General features: G+C 45.0%; 2 protein-coding genes across 3 annotated transcripts in view; one reads left to right on the top strand and one right to left on the bottom strand.

Annotated features, from left to right (window-relative positions):
- Positions 1-6,786, bottom strand: part of Xpo5 (exportin 5) — a 41,439-nt gene extending 34,653 nt beyond the window's left edge. The window contains exons 1-5 of the mRNA XM_021185944.2: positions 6,523-6,786; positions 4,775-4,896; positions 3,355-3,427; positions 855-992; positions 527-709 (exon numbers count right to left, since the gene is read on the bottom strand). Coding sequence (XP_021041603.1) covers positions 527-709; positions 855-992; positions 3,355-3,427; positions 4,775-4,896; positions 6,523-6,627 — 621 coding nt within the window. The 5' untranslated portion in view covers positions 6,628-6,786. The remainder of the gene's footprint in view (positions 1-526; positions 710-854; positions 993-3,354; positions 3,428-4,774; positions 4,897-6,522) is intronic.
- Positions 6,787-6,901: 115 nt separating this feature from the next.
- The window catches only part of Polh (DNA polymerase eta), a 32,757-nt gene continuing 25,652 nt past the window's right edge, over positions 6,902-14,006 (top strand). Inside the window, exons 1-3 of one of the 2 annotated variants that reach the window (XM_021186486.2) lie at positions 6,902-7,150; positions 10,041-10,183; positions 10,797-10,931. In XM_021186486.2, the coding sequence (XP_021042145.1) occupies positions 10,047-10,183; positions 10,797-10,931 (272 nt within the window). In that variant the 5' untranslated portion in view covers positions 6,902-7,150; positions 10,041-10,046. The remainder of the gene's footprint in view (positions 7,151-10,040; positions 10,184-10,796; positions 10,932-14,006) is intronic. The other variant, XM_029471680.1, reaches the window with a different exon arrangement.

Below are 14,006 nucleotides of genomic sequence, written 5' to 3'. Positions count from 1 at the left end.
AGGCTGGCCTCGAGCTCAGAAATCCGCCTGCCTCTGCCTCCCGAGTGCTGGGATTAAAGGCGTGGGCCACCATGCCCAGCCCATACCTGGCTTTTATGCTGTTTTAAAAGAATGTTCTTATTTTGGGAGGAATTTACATGGAAATTCACTGACCTAAATATCTGAGAAAACAGGTTTATTAGTTTTTCTCCTATTATTTCCTGTAAATTTTGCTCTTAAGATGGTCTTTTCTTTTGCTAAACCAGGTACCCTAATTTCTCCCTGAAAAGGTATTTTCATAAAAGCAAAATAATAAACAACGTCCCCTCAAACAAAACACATTGAGATCAAAGACAGGACATCTGCTGTACCCAGTGGTCTGTCATCCCAGCTTCTCAAGAGGAATGATCACAAGTCCATGCCTGCTTGGACACTGAGCAGGGTCAGCTTAGAGACAGACGTTCACTCAGCGAGCTGAAGGGTTAGCGTCCCTGCAGGGCTCAGTGGGGACAGGGAAGACGGGATGGTGCAGGGCAGGAAGTCATACCATTTGTTGGTACTTGTTTACATTTTCCTGAAGCGTACTGAGTAGAAAATTCAAGATTCTTTCCATGTTCTGCGTCAATGTTTGCTGAATATCCCGTCTTCTTTGAGTGGGGAGCGTCTGAAAGGTCACTACATCCTCGGCCAGTCGTAAAAGGATGAACATCACCAACTCCCTCTGCGTTTCCTAGGCCAATAGAAAGAGGCTACTTACACAAGAGCATCTGACCGGGTACGCATGCCAGCGATGACCTGCCACGGATAAAGCCACGGGCACGACCACCAACCACACCCTCCAGGAGCTCTAACATAAGCACACATGTCCTCCATACCCCTTGCCTGGAGAGAGTATCCAACTCCATGAGCATGTCAGGCCAGTGCTGTGGCCACTCCCGTTTGATCATCTCTACCACAATCCTAGACAGAACATCTTTAATGTGGTTCTCCTCCTCCAAAATCCTCAGTGTTCCCTGAAAAAGAATGAGATTGTGAAGACTGTAAGACTGGATTTCTAGGCATGAAGTGTGCTATAAAGACACAGAGGTTGGAACTTGGACTGTATGTAGTCCAGTTGGCACAATATTTGCTGGGGGCCAGGGTCTGAACCCCAGTAGGACATAAGCTGAGTGTGGTGGGACATACCTATAATCCCACAAAGAGGAAGTGGAGCTAGGGTGTCAGAAGATCAAGTTCTCCTCTGAGCAGTGAGATGGCTCAGCAGGTTCCAAGGGCTTGCTGTGTAAGCCTGGTGACCTGCGCTCAACTCCTGGAACCCACGGTGGAAGGAGAGGCGGACTTCTGAAAGGTGCCTCTAACCTTCAGTGACGTCCTGTATTATATGTCTGTCTGTACATAGCAAGTTTGAGGCCAGCCTGAACTACATGAAACCCTCCCTCAAAAAAAAAGGGGTGAGGGTGTGTGTGTGCCCGTGTAGAGGAGATGGCTCAGTGAGTAAAGGTACTGGGGTCCAAGGCTGACAACCTCAGTTCCATCCCCAGGACCCAAATGGTTAGTTAGGGAGAGTATCGATTGCCTCAAGGTGTCCTCTGATCTCACAATATATGCCAAGCCCTTACCACACCCAATCCTCTACATAAACAGAAGCACAACACTTGATCATCAAGCCTCTTTTGAACCTAAACCTGTTCTCCATGTCTGTGTCACCTGGCCTGCATTCTCAATGGTCACTGTTCCCACAGCTAATAAATAGCTGTCACAGAGCCAGGAAAACATCGCTGCTCTCATTCACAAACTAAAGAGACTTTCAGGGCACTCAGAGTGCTACAGTCCCAGGAGCTCCAACAGTAAAAGAGAACATATACTAGCACTGTCTTCCAAGAATTTAAACATTAAAATTGATGAGTAACCAATTAATCTCCTTTGGCTAGTAAATTGCAAGTCTTAGCTAGCTAGCTAACCTGCTCCATAAGTTGGCAAAGCATCTTGTTCCCATTAAAAGTAACACAAGTCCAGACTGCTAGTGCCTGCCTGAAATCCCTGCACCCAGCAGTATCAGAAATTCTCGTTTACTTCCAGCTACACAGCAAGACTGAAGCTACACTGTGCTTCATTCAACCTTACCTCAAACAGCAGCCTCACCAAACATTCAGGAATCTCCTTTCATGCTCTTTGTTATGAAAGAAAAGACAAGGCAAGGCACGGCGGTTGATGCCTGCAATCCCAGCACTCAGGAGACTGAGGCAGGAGGTCTGCTTTCAAGTCGAGGATAGACAGCGCACAGAATAAAGTCTGGCCTGGCATGGTGGAGCACACCTTGAATCTCGGAAGGATGATAGTTTGAGACCATCCAGACTACACAGTGAGCCAGTTGAGGTTTGGTCTATTGCTATTTATTTATTGTGATGCTAAATACTGGCTGACAAGGTCTGGTTGTCCCCAGGAGCGAGGAAATCCTCACGTATACCAAGTGATGCTATCTAACCTTGCTCCTTAATTAAAAACCATTGGTTAAATAAAGATGCCTACAGCCTATAGCTGGGAAAGAGAGGTAGGCAGTTTGGTTCCTGGACTATGGGTCTGAGACAGAGACCATGAAGGAAGACAGAAGAAGGTAGAGAGAGGAGAAGATTCCATAGGGTGGGTAAATCATGAAAACACGGCCACGAGGGCTGGCCAACTGGAGTAAGAACAGTTCAGATGGAACATGGCAAGTTATAACGTGGGGTTATTGATAGGGAAGAAGAATAGCTAATAGCTTATAGGGTAGATATCTGCCCAGCTCTAGTGCTTTAAAGGCTTATTATAAATATAAGTTCTGTGTCTTTTATCTGGGAACTGAATGGTCAAAGGTAGGGTGGAAACCCCCAATTACTATTAATTATTACTACAACATGAGACTGTCTTTAAAGAAGTAAAAATGCCATCAATTTATAGCACGTTTGAAGTCTTATTAAAGGTTGAAACAAATACATTCTATATGATTTTCGCCACGTGTATCACAGCAGTTCAGCTTAAATATAAGGAAAAAAGATACAAAGTGAATGGTGTTACGATCATCTAATTTACGTCTAAGAATCTCATGTAGTTTTAGGCAGGGTCTCTCCATGTAGCCTTTATTATCTTGGTGCTCACTTATGTAGATCAGTCTGGCCTCAAACTCATCAGCATCTGCCCGCCTCTGCCTCCCTGGTGCTGGGATAAAGGTGTGAGCTACCACATCTGGCTGTAGTTAAGGATCTTCTTCATTCACCTGCTGAGCATCTTTAATCTCCTCTGGTCTCTCTTACTGTCACCTGGTCTGACCTATGTGCAAGTCATGGCTTTTTACACCACTATATAGGAACACAAGTCCCCCAGTAACCCTTTACTCACATTTGCGATCAGATCCATGACACTGTTCTTCAGATAGACCTTCTCCAATCGGGACATGCTGTTCCATCGAAACCTGACCACCAGAGCAGAAAACCAACAGAGCCATGTCACAAGTCTTCTCTTCACAAGAGAGTATCACTGTTTCCTGTTTTACATTATGGTACAGGCTTCATTAAGAAATTATACTTTGACGCCGGGCGTGGTGGCGCACGCCTTTAATCCCAGCACTCGGGAGGCAGAGGCAGGCGGATTTCTGAGTTCAAGGCCAGCCTGGTCTACAAAGTGAGTGCCAGGACAGCCAGGGCTACACAGAGAGAAACCCTGTCTCGAAAAACCAAAAAAAAAAAAAACAAAAAAACAAAAAACCAAGAAATTATACTTTGGGCCGGGCGTGGTGGCACACGCCTTTAGTCCCAGCACTCAGGAGGCAGAGGCAGGCGCATTTCTGAGTTCCGGGCCAGCCTGGTCTATAAAGTGAGTTCCAGGACAGCCAGGACCACACAGAGAAACCCTGTCTCGAAAAACAAACAAACAAACAAACAAACCTTTAAAAAGAGGAAATTATACTTCCGAGGATGGAGAGATGTCTGAGTGGTTATGAGGACCTGAGTTTGGTTCCCAGCACCCATGTTGGGCAGCACAGAAACACCTATAATCTCCAGGACCTTTGTATCTGCACTCACAAGCATATACCCACACAAGTACACATTCATGAAATATCATAAAACCTTAAAGATTCCTGGTGCCAGGAAGATGGCTCCGTGGTTAGGAGCACCTGCTGCTTTTGCAGAGGTCCCGAGTTTGGCTGTTAATTACATCTGCGACTCCAGCCTCTGTAGGCACCAAGTCCATACATGATGCGCATATACATACATATACATATATATATATATATATACATGTACATATGTGCCTATGTGTGTATACATATATATATATATACACACACACACATATATAGTGTATTACTTAGCATTTATATGGGATTTATGTCACAAATTAGCATTTCTCCATCTAGCCATCTACAATAATATACAATTGCTTTTCAAAAACAAACCAAAAAGTTTTTCTGTTTCTTTTTAAAATTTGGCTCTTGAGACAAAGTTTCACTTTGTAGCCCACTACATAGAACTATGTAGCCTAAGAGGGCTTGAACTTATGGCAATCTTCCTGCTTCAGTTCCTCAGTGCTAAGCATTATAAACGTGACCCACCATGCCTGGCTTGTTGAGTACTTAGTATGTGTAACACACTTTATAGATGACTTAACTGAAGAAAGACTCAACATCCTGAGTTCTGGCCACATGTTAGTGATCATCCTGTTCATTTCTAGTCACTGGGGAAAGCACCTGTGTGGTCATGAAAGGGTTAACGAGCTGCTCTTCTAGAGGCTCCAATGGTGGTACCTAAGACTTCCTTACTTGACAACATGCTCCAGGATCTGAAGGCCAAAATGTCTGACGATGGCAATTTGTGTTTTTTCAGCCAACTTCAAGCCACATGGAACACAGATAGGGCATTTTTCTTTAAACTCTTCACAAAACTGAAAGAAGAAACATTAATATTTCCATGGGGAGGCATGAGAGAACAGAGACTAGAAATCCTAAGAAAAGTCCAACCTTAGCTGATTTTGTGTGGTACTGGGAACTGAACTGTTCACATGCAAGGCTAGCACGGCCACACTATATTCTCAGCTTTCTTGCTTTGGTGTGTGTGTGTGCAGTGTTTTCACACATATGTTCATGGATGATAGAGCTGCACATTCGAGTGGAAGGCAGAAGCTGAAGTTGAATGTCTTTCTCTCTGCTGTTTTGAGAACCCAGAGCTTAGGATTTGCCTAGACGGGCTGGTGAGTCCACTCAGGGATTTTATCAGTCTCTTCCTCCCCTCCACCTGGATTCCAGTCCTCAGCCATAAACAGGCACCAAGCGCTTCACCCTCTATGCCATCTCCCAGGGCTCTTCTGTTTACTTTGTCTGAGCGAGGAGGTCTTACTAAGTCACTCAGATAGCTGCTTAGCTTTGTATATCCCCTGCCTCAGTCTTCCCAGTGGCAGGAGTTACCTGCTGTCCTTTTAGCTGTATTTTTAAGATGCCAAAATCTAGATTAGTAATACTGACACTCTCCATTTAGATATTAGTCATGTTAATACTAAAAATAAACTGGATCTAAGAGAGTACAAAAAAAAAAAATGCTAGAGATATACCCATACAAGTAGAATGTCAACCCCTAGAATTAGCTTTCAAAACTACGGGTGCCAGGAAGAGTCAGTGAACAAGCAAATCTATGTATCACCTGAGTTTAGGTCACAGGCCTATTCGGGATCACTCTGGTGCTCTATTTCTTTGCCTATGTAAAATTCTTCACAATCAAAGACAAAGCAAACAGAGTTGTTTGATTCCAAATCCTGTGCCACATACATCTATATGTTGGCGCTCACTCTAATAGAGACGAAGCTCTGTTGAAGGTATTAGCGTTCCCAAATAGCAAAAGCTGAACTAGACCCTGGGGCAGAGAGCACCCGGGATGCAAGAGAATTACTTCCAGGAAACCAAAGTGCCCCGGTGTAAATGCAAAGCTGGTGGTAAAGCTCGTCTTCGCGCAAAAACAGCCGAAGACTATCTCACAGCTATAAACGAGGAAGGAACGTTTACAAATCAGCCCAGAGATGGCCAAAACTCGAAAGAGATAGAGGTATGTAAGGATGTAAGAAAATGGACACACGGGGATCTAGAATCAGCACAAGTCTGGAGTGATCAGCAGGGAAGAATGAAGGTGGCACTGGGGCAGGAATTTGCACGTGCGCTCCCCGAACGCCAGGGAATGTGGGGTTTGCCCCGGCCTCAGAGCCGGCACAGCCTGCGGTGGTAGAGACCGCGGTGTGATCTAGAGTGAAGAGAAGTGAGGAGTGGGCAAAAGAGCCACTGAGACATGGAGAGGAGATGTGCAACAGTTAGGGTCCCTTGCGTGTGATGCAAAGGCAAGCGCGCAGGCAAGAAAAGACTCAAGTGGGAGGAGGTGAGGGCCGCGACCAGAAGCCACCCTCCCCACGGGGAGTGGGAAGATCAAAGGCCGCAGAGGCAGGAGACAAACTGAGTTTGGAGAGGCCGTGAGGGAAGCCTGGGATAGGGGTCTCGGGGCAGGCCCAGGCCGCCAGGACCCCAGCTACCTTGAGGGCTTCCAGCCGGTAGCGCTGGGTAGAGCTGGGGTCCATCATGACCGTCACCGCTTTCACTAGCTCCTCGCACAGCGCGTTCACTTGCTCCATCTCCATGGCTAGAGCCGGGAACCCCACCGGCGTCCCGGGAGCACGAGGTTACGTACGGTTCCCCTGGCGGGACTACACGTTGATACCGGGCCGCGGCGGGCTGGGGGTGGGGAAACGGGAGGGAGGAGCGTGAGTCCCAGAAGTTGGAGCTGGGAAGAACCTAGCGCTGCGCATGCGCCGGAGCCGCCACGGCGCATGCGCGCGCGGAAGTGGCGGCTCCGGGTGACGGCCACTCCTGGCGGGGCGGGGCTGGGGACGGAAGTTCCGCGGTGCGCAGGCGCGTCAACCGTCCCTCGCGGCGCGCGCGGTGCTGAACTCCAAATTTCCTCTGGGCTTGCTGTGGGGCGTAAACCTGCAGGCTGTCAGGGCTGTTGGCTCGGCGGGAGCCTAGGGCTACCTACTCGGATCTGTGTCATCAGATTACACTCACTTGCTCCTGGGAAGGCGACGACATCATCTAGACGCTATCATTGGACTCCGCCCGGAGCCCGCAGCTTCGCTCTTGGCAGTTTTGACAGGTGTCGCCTTGGTAAGGACATTAAAACGCGGCTCGGGATTGCTACATCGGATGGCTTTTGAAGCCGTGGCTGTCGCTTTTAACTTGGGGGTGACTGGGCCGAAATGAAAAGCATGCTTACTGAGAGAGAAGGCCCTAAGAGTGTCTCTAAGGAGAGTTTTCTTGTAGAAAGAGTTTTTCTTGTAATTTTTAAACCTTCCTCATCACTGGTCCATATTTTCTCGTGCGTGTTACTACACGACCGACCCCCAAACGTGCTTTTGTACAGAATGGGATGAACTGAGATGTTGGAAAACGCATCCCAACTATACCTCTGAGAGGCTGAGGCAGGAGGATTGCTTCCAGTTTGAGGCCAGACTGAGCTGCTACGTGAGACCCTGCCTCACGAAACAAAACTCATCCCAAATTTACGTAGTCTTTTCCGTTTTGGCATTGTGTAGACTTTTTGCCAATACATAAAAGTATGAAAGGAACACATAAAAGACTTAAAGACTGTATTATCTCTTATCCTGCATATGTTTTAGGAGGTGTTTTTCCACTTAGTAAATTGTTGCCTTAAATCACAGCTTGGCTTCCAGTTTTACCTCTGATATTTATTTTGAATATGGTACTTATCCTGTATTGATCGCGACAATACATTTGCCACCTTCTGGCTTTATCTGTTCCAGTACTACAGAAAAGCCACGCCAGAGCACAAGGACGCCTGACTTCAGTGTAAAAGGTTTCTAAACGTACGATCATTTTGTTTTAGGTGAGGGGTGAGATTTGTAAGGTGTTAATGCTTTGAACATTCAGTACCTTCTTAATTATTTTCTTTCATGTTGCGGCTTTGTAGCAGTAGTTGCTTGGCACTGTTTTCAATGTGATTGTTCATTTGAAAAATAACTGTTTAAAGTTACAGTTGGGTGCTAGCTCACTCATCTGTATAACCTGTTTCTTGTATTTAAATCACGAATTTCCTGTGTTTCTGTAAAAAGTATTATTTGTGATAGGTCATTGGTATGCAAAGCTACTGCACATTGGAATTGTCTTGAGAGCCTTTAAGACTGTCCGTGTCATCTCTGCGTTTGGTGGGAGGAGCAAGCAGCTCCGGGCTCATCCTTGGCTACAGAGCAAGTTTTGAGGCCGATTTGGACTACATGGCATTCAGAACCATTCTTGAAAAGAAAAAAGAAATTGCACAAATAGAAAATCACTAAACATCAGAAAGTAGTCCTCGCAGGCCGGATCTATTCATAGTTGCATAGTTATTGAAAATTTGCAGAGAAACTGGGTGTTTCCATAGTGTTAGATTATCTTCTTCATTTATGTGTGTCTGTGATTTCTTCCTACTTTCCATGTAACCCAGTCTGGCCTTGAATTTCAACCCTTTTTGTCTTAGCCTCTTGAGTGCTAGAACTTAAGATCTGTGCCACCGTGCTCCATAGCCAAATGTTTCTAAAAAGTATTTCAAGATTTGAAATTTGCTTTTTATGGTGGCACACACCTTTAGCCCCAGTACTCAGGAGGCAGTTTGGACTTCTGTGAGTTTGAAGCCAGCTTGGTCTACAGAGTGAGTTACAGGGTAGCTAGAGCTACTCAGGGAGACCCTGTCTCACCGACACCCCCAACTCTTCATGAATACTATGATATTACATATATTTATTATCTTTCCAAATTCACAGAAGATTGATTCCAGGATGCCCTTCCTGGCATATGACCAATTTATGCCATTGCATACATAGACATGCACACAGAGACACTTGCTAAGGTTCAAAGTTGTGCTCTTGAGAATGCTAGGAAAGAGCTCTAACGTTGAGCGACACTCCCCAAATACTCCAAATTGTAACACCTGGGACCGTGTGAATAGATAACGTATCTTTTAGAGAAAGATGGGAAGTGTCCAGGTGCATTCATTGCATGTTTTTATCCTGAATATTTTCACTCTGAGGTTGATTGATACAGAACATTTTCTTCTCTTTTCCCTAAATCTATGTTTGAGATCTGCCAATCAACTAGAATACTCTTTGGTCCTCTCCCCGTAGTGATGTACATTGTGGGTGTTTTGTTCTCTGGTTTTAATTTTCATTTCTCCATGATGGATGATGCTAAGTCCATTGTTAGGCACTGTGGTAGTTTGGGTGAAAACAGCCCCCCTAGGCTTATATGTCTGAATGCTTGGTCCTTAGTAGAACGGTTTGGAAGGAATGAGAAGAATGGCTTTGTTGGAAGAGCTGTGTCACTGGAGGTGGTTTTTAGGTTTCAGAAGCCCACCCCAAGCCTGGTTTGTTCTCTCTGCCTTTGGATCAAGATATAAAGTTCTCAATGACTGCTCCAGTGCCATGCCTGTCTTCCTGCCATGATGACCATGGACTAACCCTCTAGAACTGTAAACAAGCTCCCAGTTAAAGGCTTTCTGCTGCCTTGGTCATGATGTCCCGTCACAGCAACAAAGTAACAGCTAAGTCAGGCAGCTTTTGGCTATATGTGTATCTTTTAGGAATGTCTTTTTCTTAGAATGAGTAGCTAGATGTGATGGTGCATGCTTGTAATCCCACCACTTGGGAGGTAGAGTCAGGAGGACCAAGTAGCCTTGAGCCGAGCAGAACTATATTTAAAGCTTTAAATAGTCTATCACCTTCATAAAGTTATACTAGCTTATTCTCATGTCAACAGTAGATGAAAATATCCTTCATTCTTATTAGTTTTCACATTCCTATTGTTGTGGCTCATCAATTAGAATGTAAATATATGGTAGTTACTGTTTTGAGACAGAGTCTTACTATGTAAAACTGAAAGAGCTGCCTGCCTCTGCCTTCTGAGTACTGAAATCAAAGATGTGCACTACCACATCTGGGAGAAATATAATGGGGGTGTTTTGTGTTTTAGATTATGTATCTTTCTGTTTATAAATGTCTTCCAGAAATAAATGGCTCCTGGGCAGAATCGAGTGGTTGCTCTTGTAGACATGGACTGCTTTTTTGTACAAGTGGAACAGCGGCAAAATCCTCATTTGAGGAATAAACCTTGTGCAGTCATACAGTACAAATCATGGAAAGGTGGTGGGTATGTATCATGATAGAGTCATGACTGGTTTGTGTACGTGTGTGTGCCTGCATGGGCAAGTCGGAGGTAATATTGAGGGTCTTCTTTCTCAGTTGCTCTTCACTCTGTTTTAGAGTCTATCACTGAACCTGAAGCTCACTGATTCAGTGAGGCTGTTGGGCCAGCAAGCTCCCTTCCCAGACCTAGGATTAAAGACATATTCCCAGCTTTTCCTGTAGGTCCTGGGAAGCCACACTCAAGTCTGCTTGTTTGCACTGCAGGTGCTTTACTGGTTAAGCCATCTTTCCAGCCCGCCCCCATAGTATTTTTAAGTATTTTTATGTGTATGAGTATTTTGTCCACATGTTTGTACCACCTGCATACAGTACCCACAGAGGCCAAAGGAGGGTGTCAGATCCCCTGGGGCTGGAGTTACAGACAGTTGTAGCCACCCAGGTAAAAAGAGCAACCAGTGCCCTTAACCCTGGGCTCCATTAGTGTCTTAATCTATGGAAAGTCAGTAGTTGTGTTGTAGGTCTTGTTTTTGAGATTTTTGAACCGCTGTGTCTGGGATTGAATAATGGCATCATGTAACATTTTTGGTTTTGTTTCTTTTTCTCCCCTCTAACTTTAGAATTATTGCAGTGAGCTATGAAGCCCGTGCATTTGGCGTCACTAGAAACATGTGGGCGGATGACGCTAAGAAGTTATGTCCAGATCTTCTCCTGGCACAAGTTCGTGAGTCCCGTGGAAAAGCTAACCTCACCAAGTAAGCAAAAGCATTGTAAACGAACATAGAGGAGTCAGAAAGTGTTTCCTGGGATGGAGTGTGGCTCAGTGGGAGAGTGATTGCCTAGCATCCATGAGCTCCTGGGTTTAATACCAAGGAACACACTTTAAAAATTGTGATAGGGATACTTGTTACTGCTAGCCTGCTGCTCCTTGCTCAATAAACTGCTGTTTAAACTAATATAAAAGCATTCTGTCAGCATCTGGTGTCTGAGTTAAATATTTCATGTGCACTTCAGTAGTAACAGTTTCATTATTGCTTTTAATAGTTCTTGCCTCTATGGGACCATTTATCATCTTCCTTATTTAAAATATCAATTATTGGGGCTGGAGAGATGGCTCAGCGATTAAGAGGTCCTGAGTTCAATTCTCAGCAACCACATGGTGGCTCATAACCATCTGAAATGGGATCTTGATGCCTTCTGTCATGCAGGCATACATACAGATAGAGCACTCATACATAAACTAAATAATTCTTTTTTTTAAAAAATCAATTATTATGGGAAGATGAAAGATAGCCCAATGGTTAAGAACAGATACTGCTCTTGTAGAGGACTTGAGGTTCCCAGATCCACACTGGGCAGTTCACAGTTGCCTATAACCCCAGCAACAGAGGGATTGGAGGCCTCTGGCTTCTGAGAGCACTTCCAGTCAGGTGCACATATTATACCCCCTCCCCTCGCATAATTTTTTTAAAAAAACATATTTTGTTTGTTTGTTTCAAGACAGGATTTCTCCGTGTAGCCCTGGCTATCCTGGAACTAGCTCTGTAGACCTCAGAATTCTCTCAGATGCTCTCGAATTCAGAGTTTCAACTGCCTCTGCCTCCCGAGTGCTAGAATTGAATTTAAATCTGTTATGACTGGGTTGGGGTGGTGGCCCAGCAGTGTTCCTACCTGGATCTGATATGGTGGAAAGAGAGAAGCAACTCCTGCACGTTAGCTTCTGACACACAAGCAAAGGCGCATAGACACGTGATAAATTGATTGGATTTTAGGTAGCTGGGTGGGTAAGGAGGTAGGTAGATAGAACAGTTATCATTAAAACTTTATACTGAGCCAGTGAGATGGCTCAGTGGGTAGAGGTGGTGGAAGGAGAGAACCAACTCCCAAAAGTCGTCCTCTGACTTCCACACATGTGTGTGTATGTACACATATACACTCAAACGTAATAAAGCCATTACACAAGTAATTGCATAAGGACTAGAGAGGTGGCTTAGTAGCTGAAAGCTTTTGCTGCCCTTCTAGAGGACCCCGGGTTTAGTTACCAGCACCCATATAGTTGCCCTTTTAGACTAAGGCCTTCTCTGATGATCTTTAATGAAGCAACTCTCTGAGATGGTCTTAGCTTGTTCATACTTTTTTATCCAGGGTAGGTTTTAAGGCATACCCTTTATTTTGGGGGTGAACCAAGGGTTATATAGTTTTGAGCATGAGAATACTCGGGGTAGAAAAGGGTCATGGTCTGAAAACCGAGGTACTGAGAGGCCTCATTAGCATGGAGAGGCCTTCGGGGGCTATGTTGCATGCCTGACTACTAGTGACCGCCTGGCTTGGGTCTCTGGGTTACATGTTCCAGGCAGGCCTGGAAACAGGGAGGGGGCTAGCCCTATTCCTGTTGCTCTCAGGATGAGAGTCTAATCTCAGTTTTTGAGATTTTCAGGGTTTGAACATGCTCAACCCTACCTGTTCCATGCCAGTTCCTCTTAAGGCACGGTCCACATGTCCTGCGCACATTATTATAGTACACTATGGTGTATGGTATGGTATAGGCATTAGGCTTTGAAGAATTGACAGGTGAACTGGAAGGCTAAAGATACAGTTGACAAAAGATAGTAGCTTTCGGGAAGGGGGTTGGCAGGGGAGTGGTGGTGCATGCCTTTAATTCAAGTACTCAGGTTTAATCTCAGTAATCCAGAGGCAGAGGCAGGCAGATCTGTGAGTTCAAGGCCAACTTGGTCTACAGAGCTAGATCCAGGACAGCCTAGGCTATACAGAGAAACCCTGTCTTGAATAACAACAAAAACAGCTCAACCATAAAGCAGAAGTAATTCAGTTAATAGACATGCAGTGTTGCATGCTATGTTAGCAGTGTAGCTTTTGTAAGTGTATGTTGTTGACTTCAAAGTTTGGGGAAAAGCACACTTCACTAACCTAAACAGAACCGTTTATTTTAAAAACCATCCCAGTAAACCCAGCACTTAGGATATGGACGGAGAAGGCTCTAAAGTTCAAGGTCCTCCCCAGATAGCGAGTGAATAAGTTTCATGCCAACTTGGCATATATGAGACTCTGCCTCAGGAAACAAAACAAAGCACAAAGCAGATCATAGTAAACGATGAACAGTTGTGGGGTTTTTATGTTTGGGAAGAGAGTTTAAAGGACCTGGCAATTTAAAATCATTTTAATAAAGATACCAGGTTATAAATACACTATTTACGGCCGGGCGTGGTGGTGCACGCCTTTAATCCCAGCACTCAGGAGGCAGAGGCAGGCGGATTTCTGAGTTCTAGGCCAACCTGGTCTACAAAGTGAGTTCCAGGACAGCCAGGGCTACACAGAGAAACCCTGTCTTGAAAAACCAAAAAAAAAAAAAACAAAACAACTCACTATTTACAAAAACATATCTTAGATTGGGTTTCCATTGCTGTGAAGAGACACCCTGACCAAGGCAACTTTTAGAAAAGACAACATTTAATTGGGGGTGGCTATAGTTTCAGAGGTTCAGTCCATTATCATCATGGAGGGAAGTGTGGTAGCCAGCAGGCAGACATGGTGCTGGAGGAGGGCCTGAGAGCCTCACTGCTCAACACTGGGTGGAGCTTGCACACTAAGAACCCTCAAAACTGTCTACATAGTGACACACTTCCTCCAACAAGGCCACACCTCCTAATAGTGCTGCTCCCTGTGGGCCTTCAAAACAGTAACTTGCTTGAGAGACTCTAAAGACGTACAAACTACCACAATAGAGTATTTTTTTTGTGGCTTGTGTATGAGCGAAACCCTGTCTCGAAAAATGAAAAAAAAAAAAAAAATGTCTTACAGACTTGCCTACA

This window comes from Mus caroli, chromosome 17 (assembly GCF_900094665.2).
Source record: "Mus caroli chromosome 17, CAROLI_EIJ_v1.1, whole genome shotgun sequence".
In the NCBI taxonomy this organism is placed as follows: Eukaryota; Metazoa; Chordata; class Mammalia; order Rodentia; family Muridae; genus Mus; species Mus caroli.
This window is presented reverse-complemented; position numbering and strand designations above follow the sequence as displayed.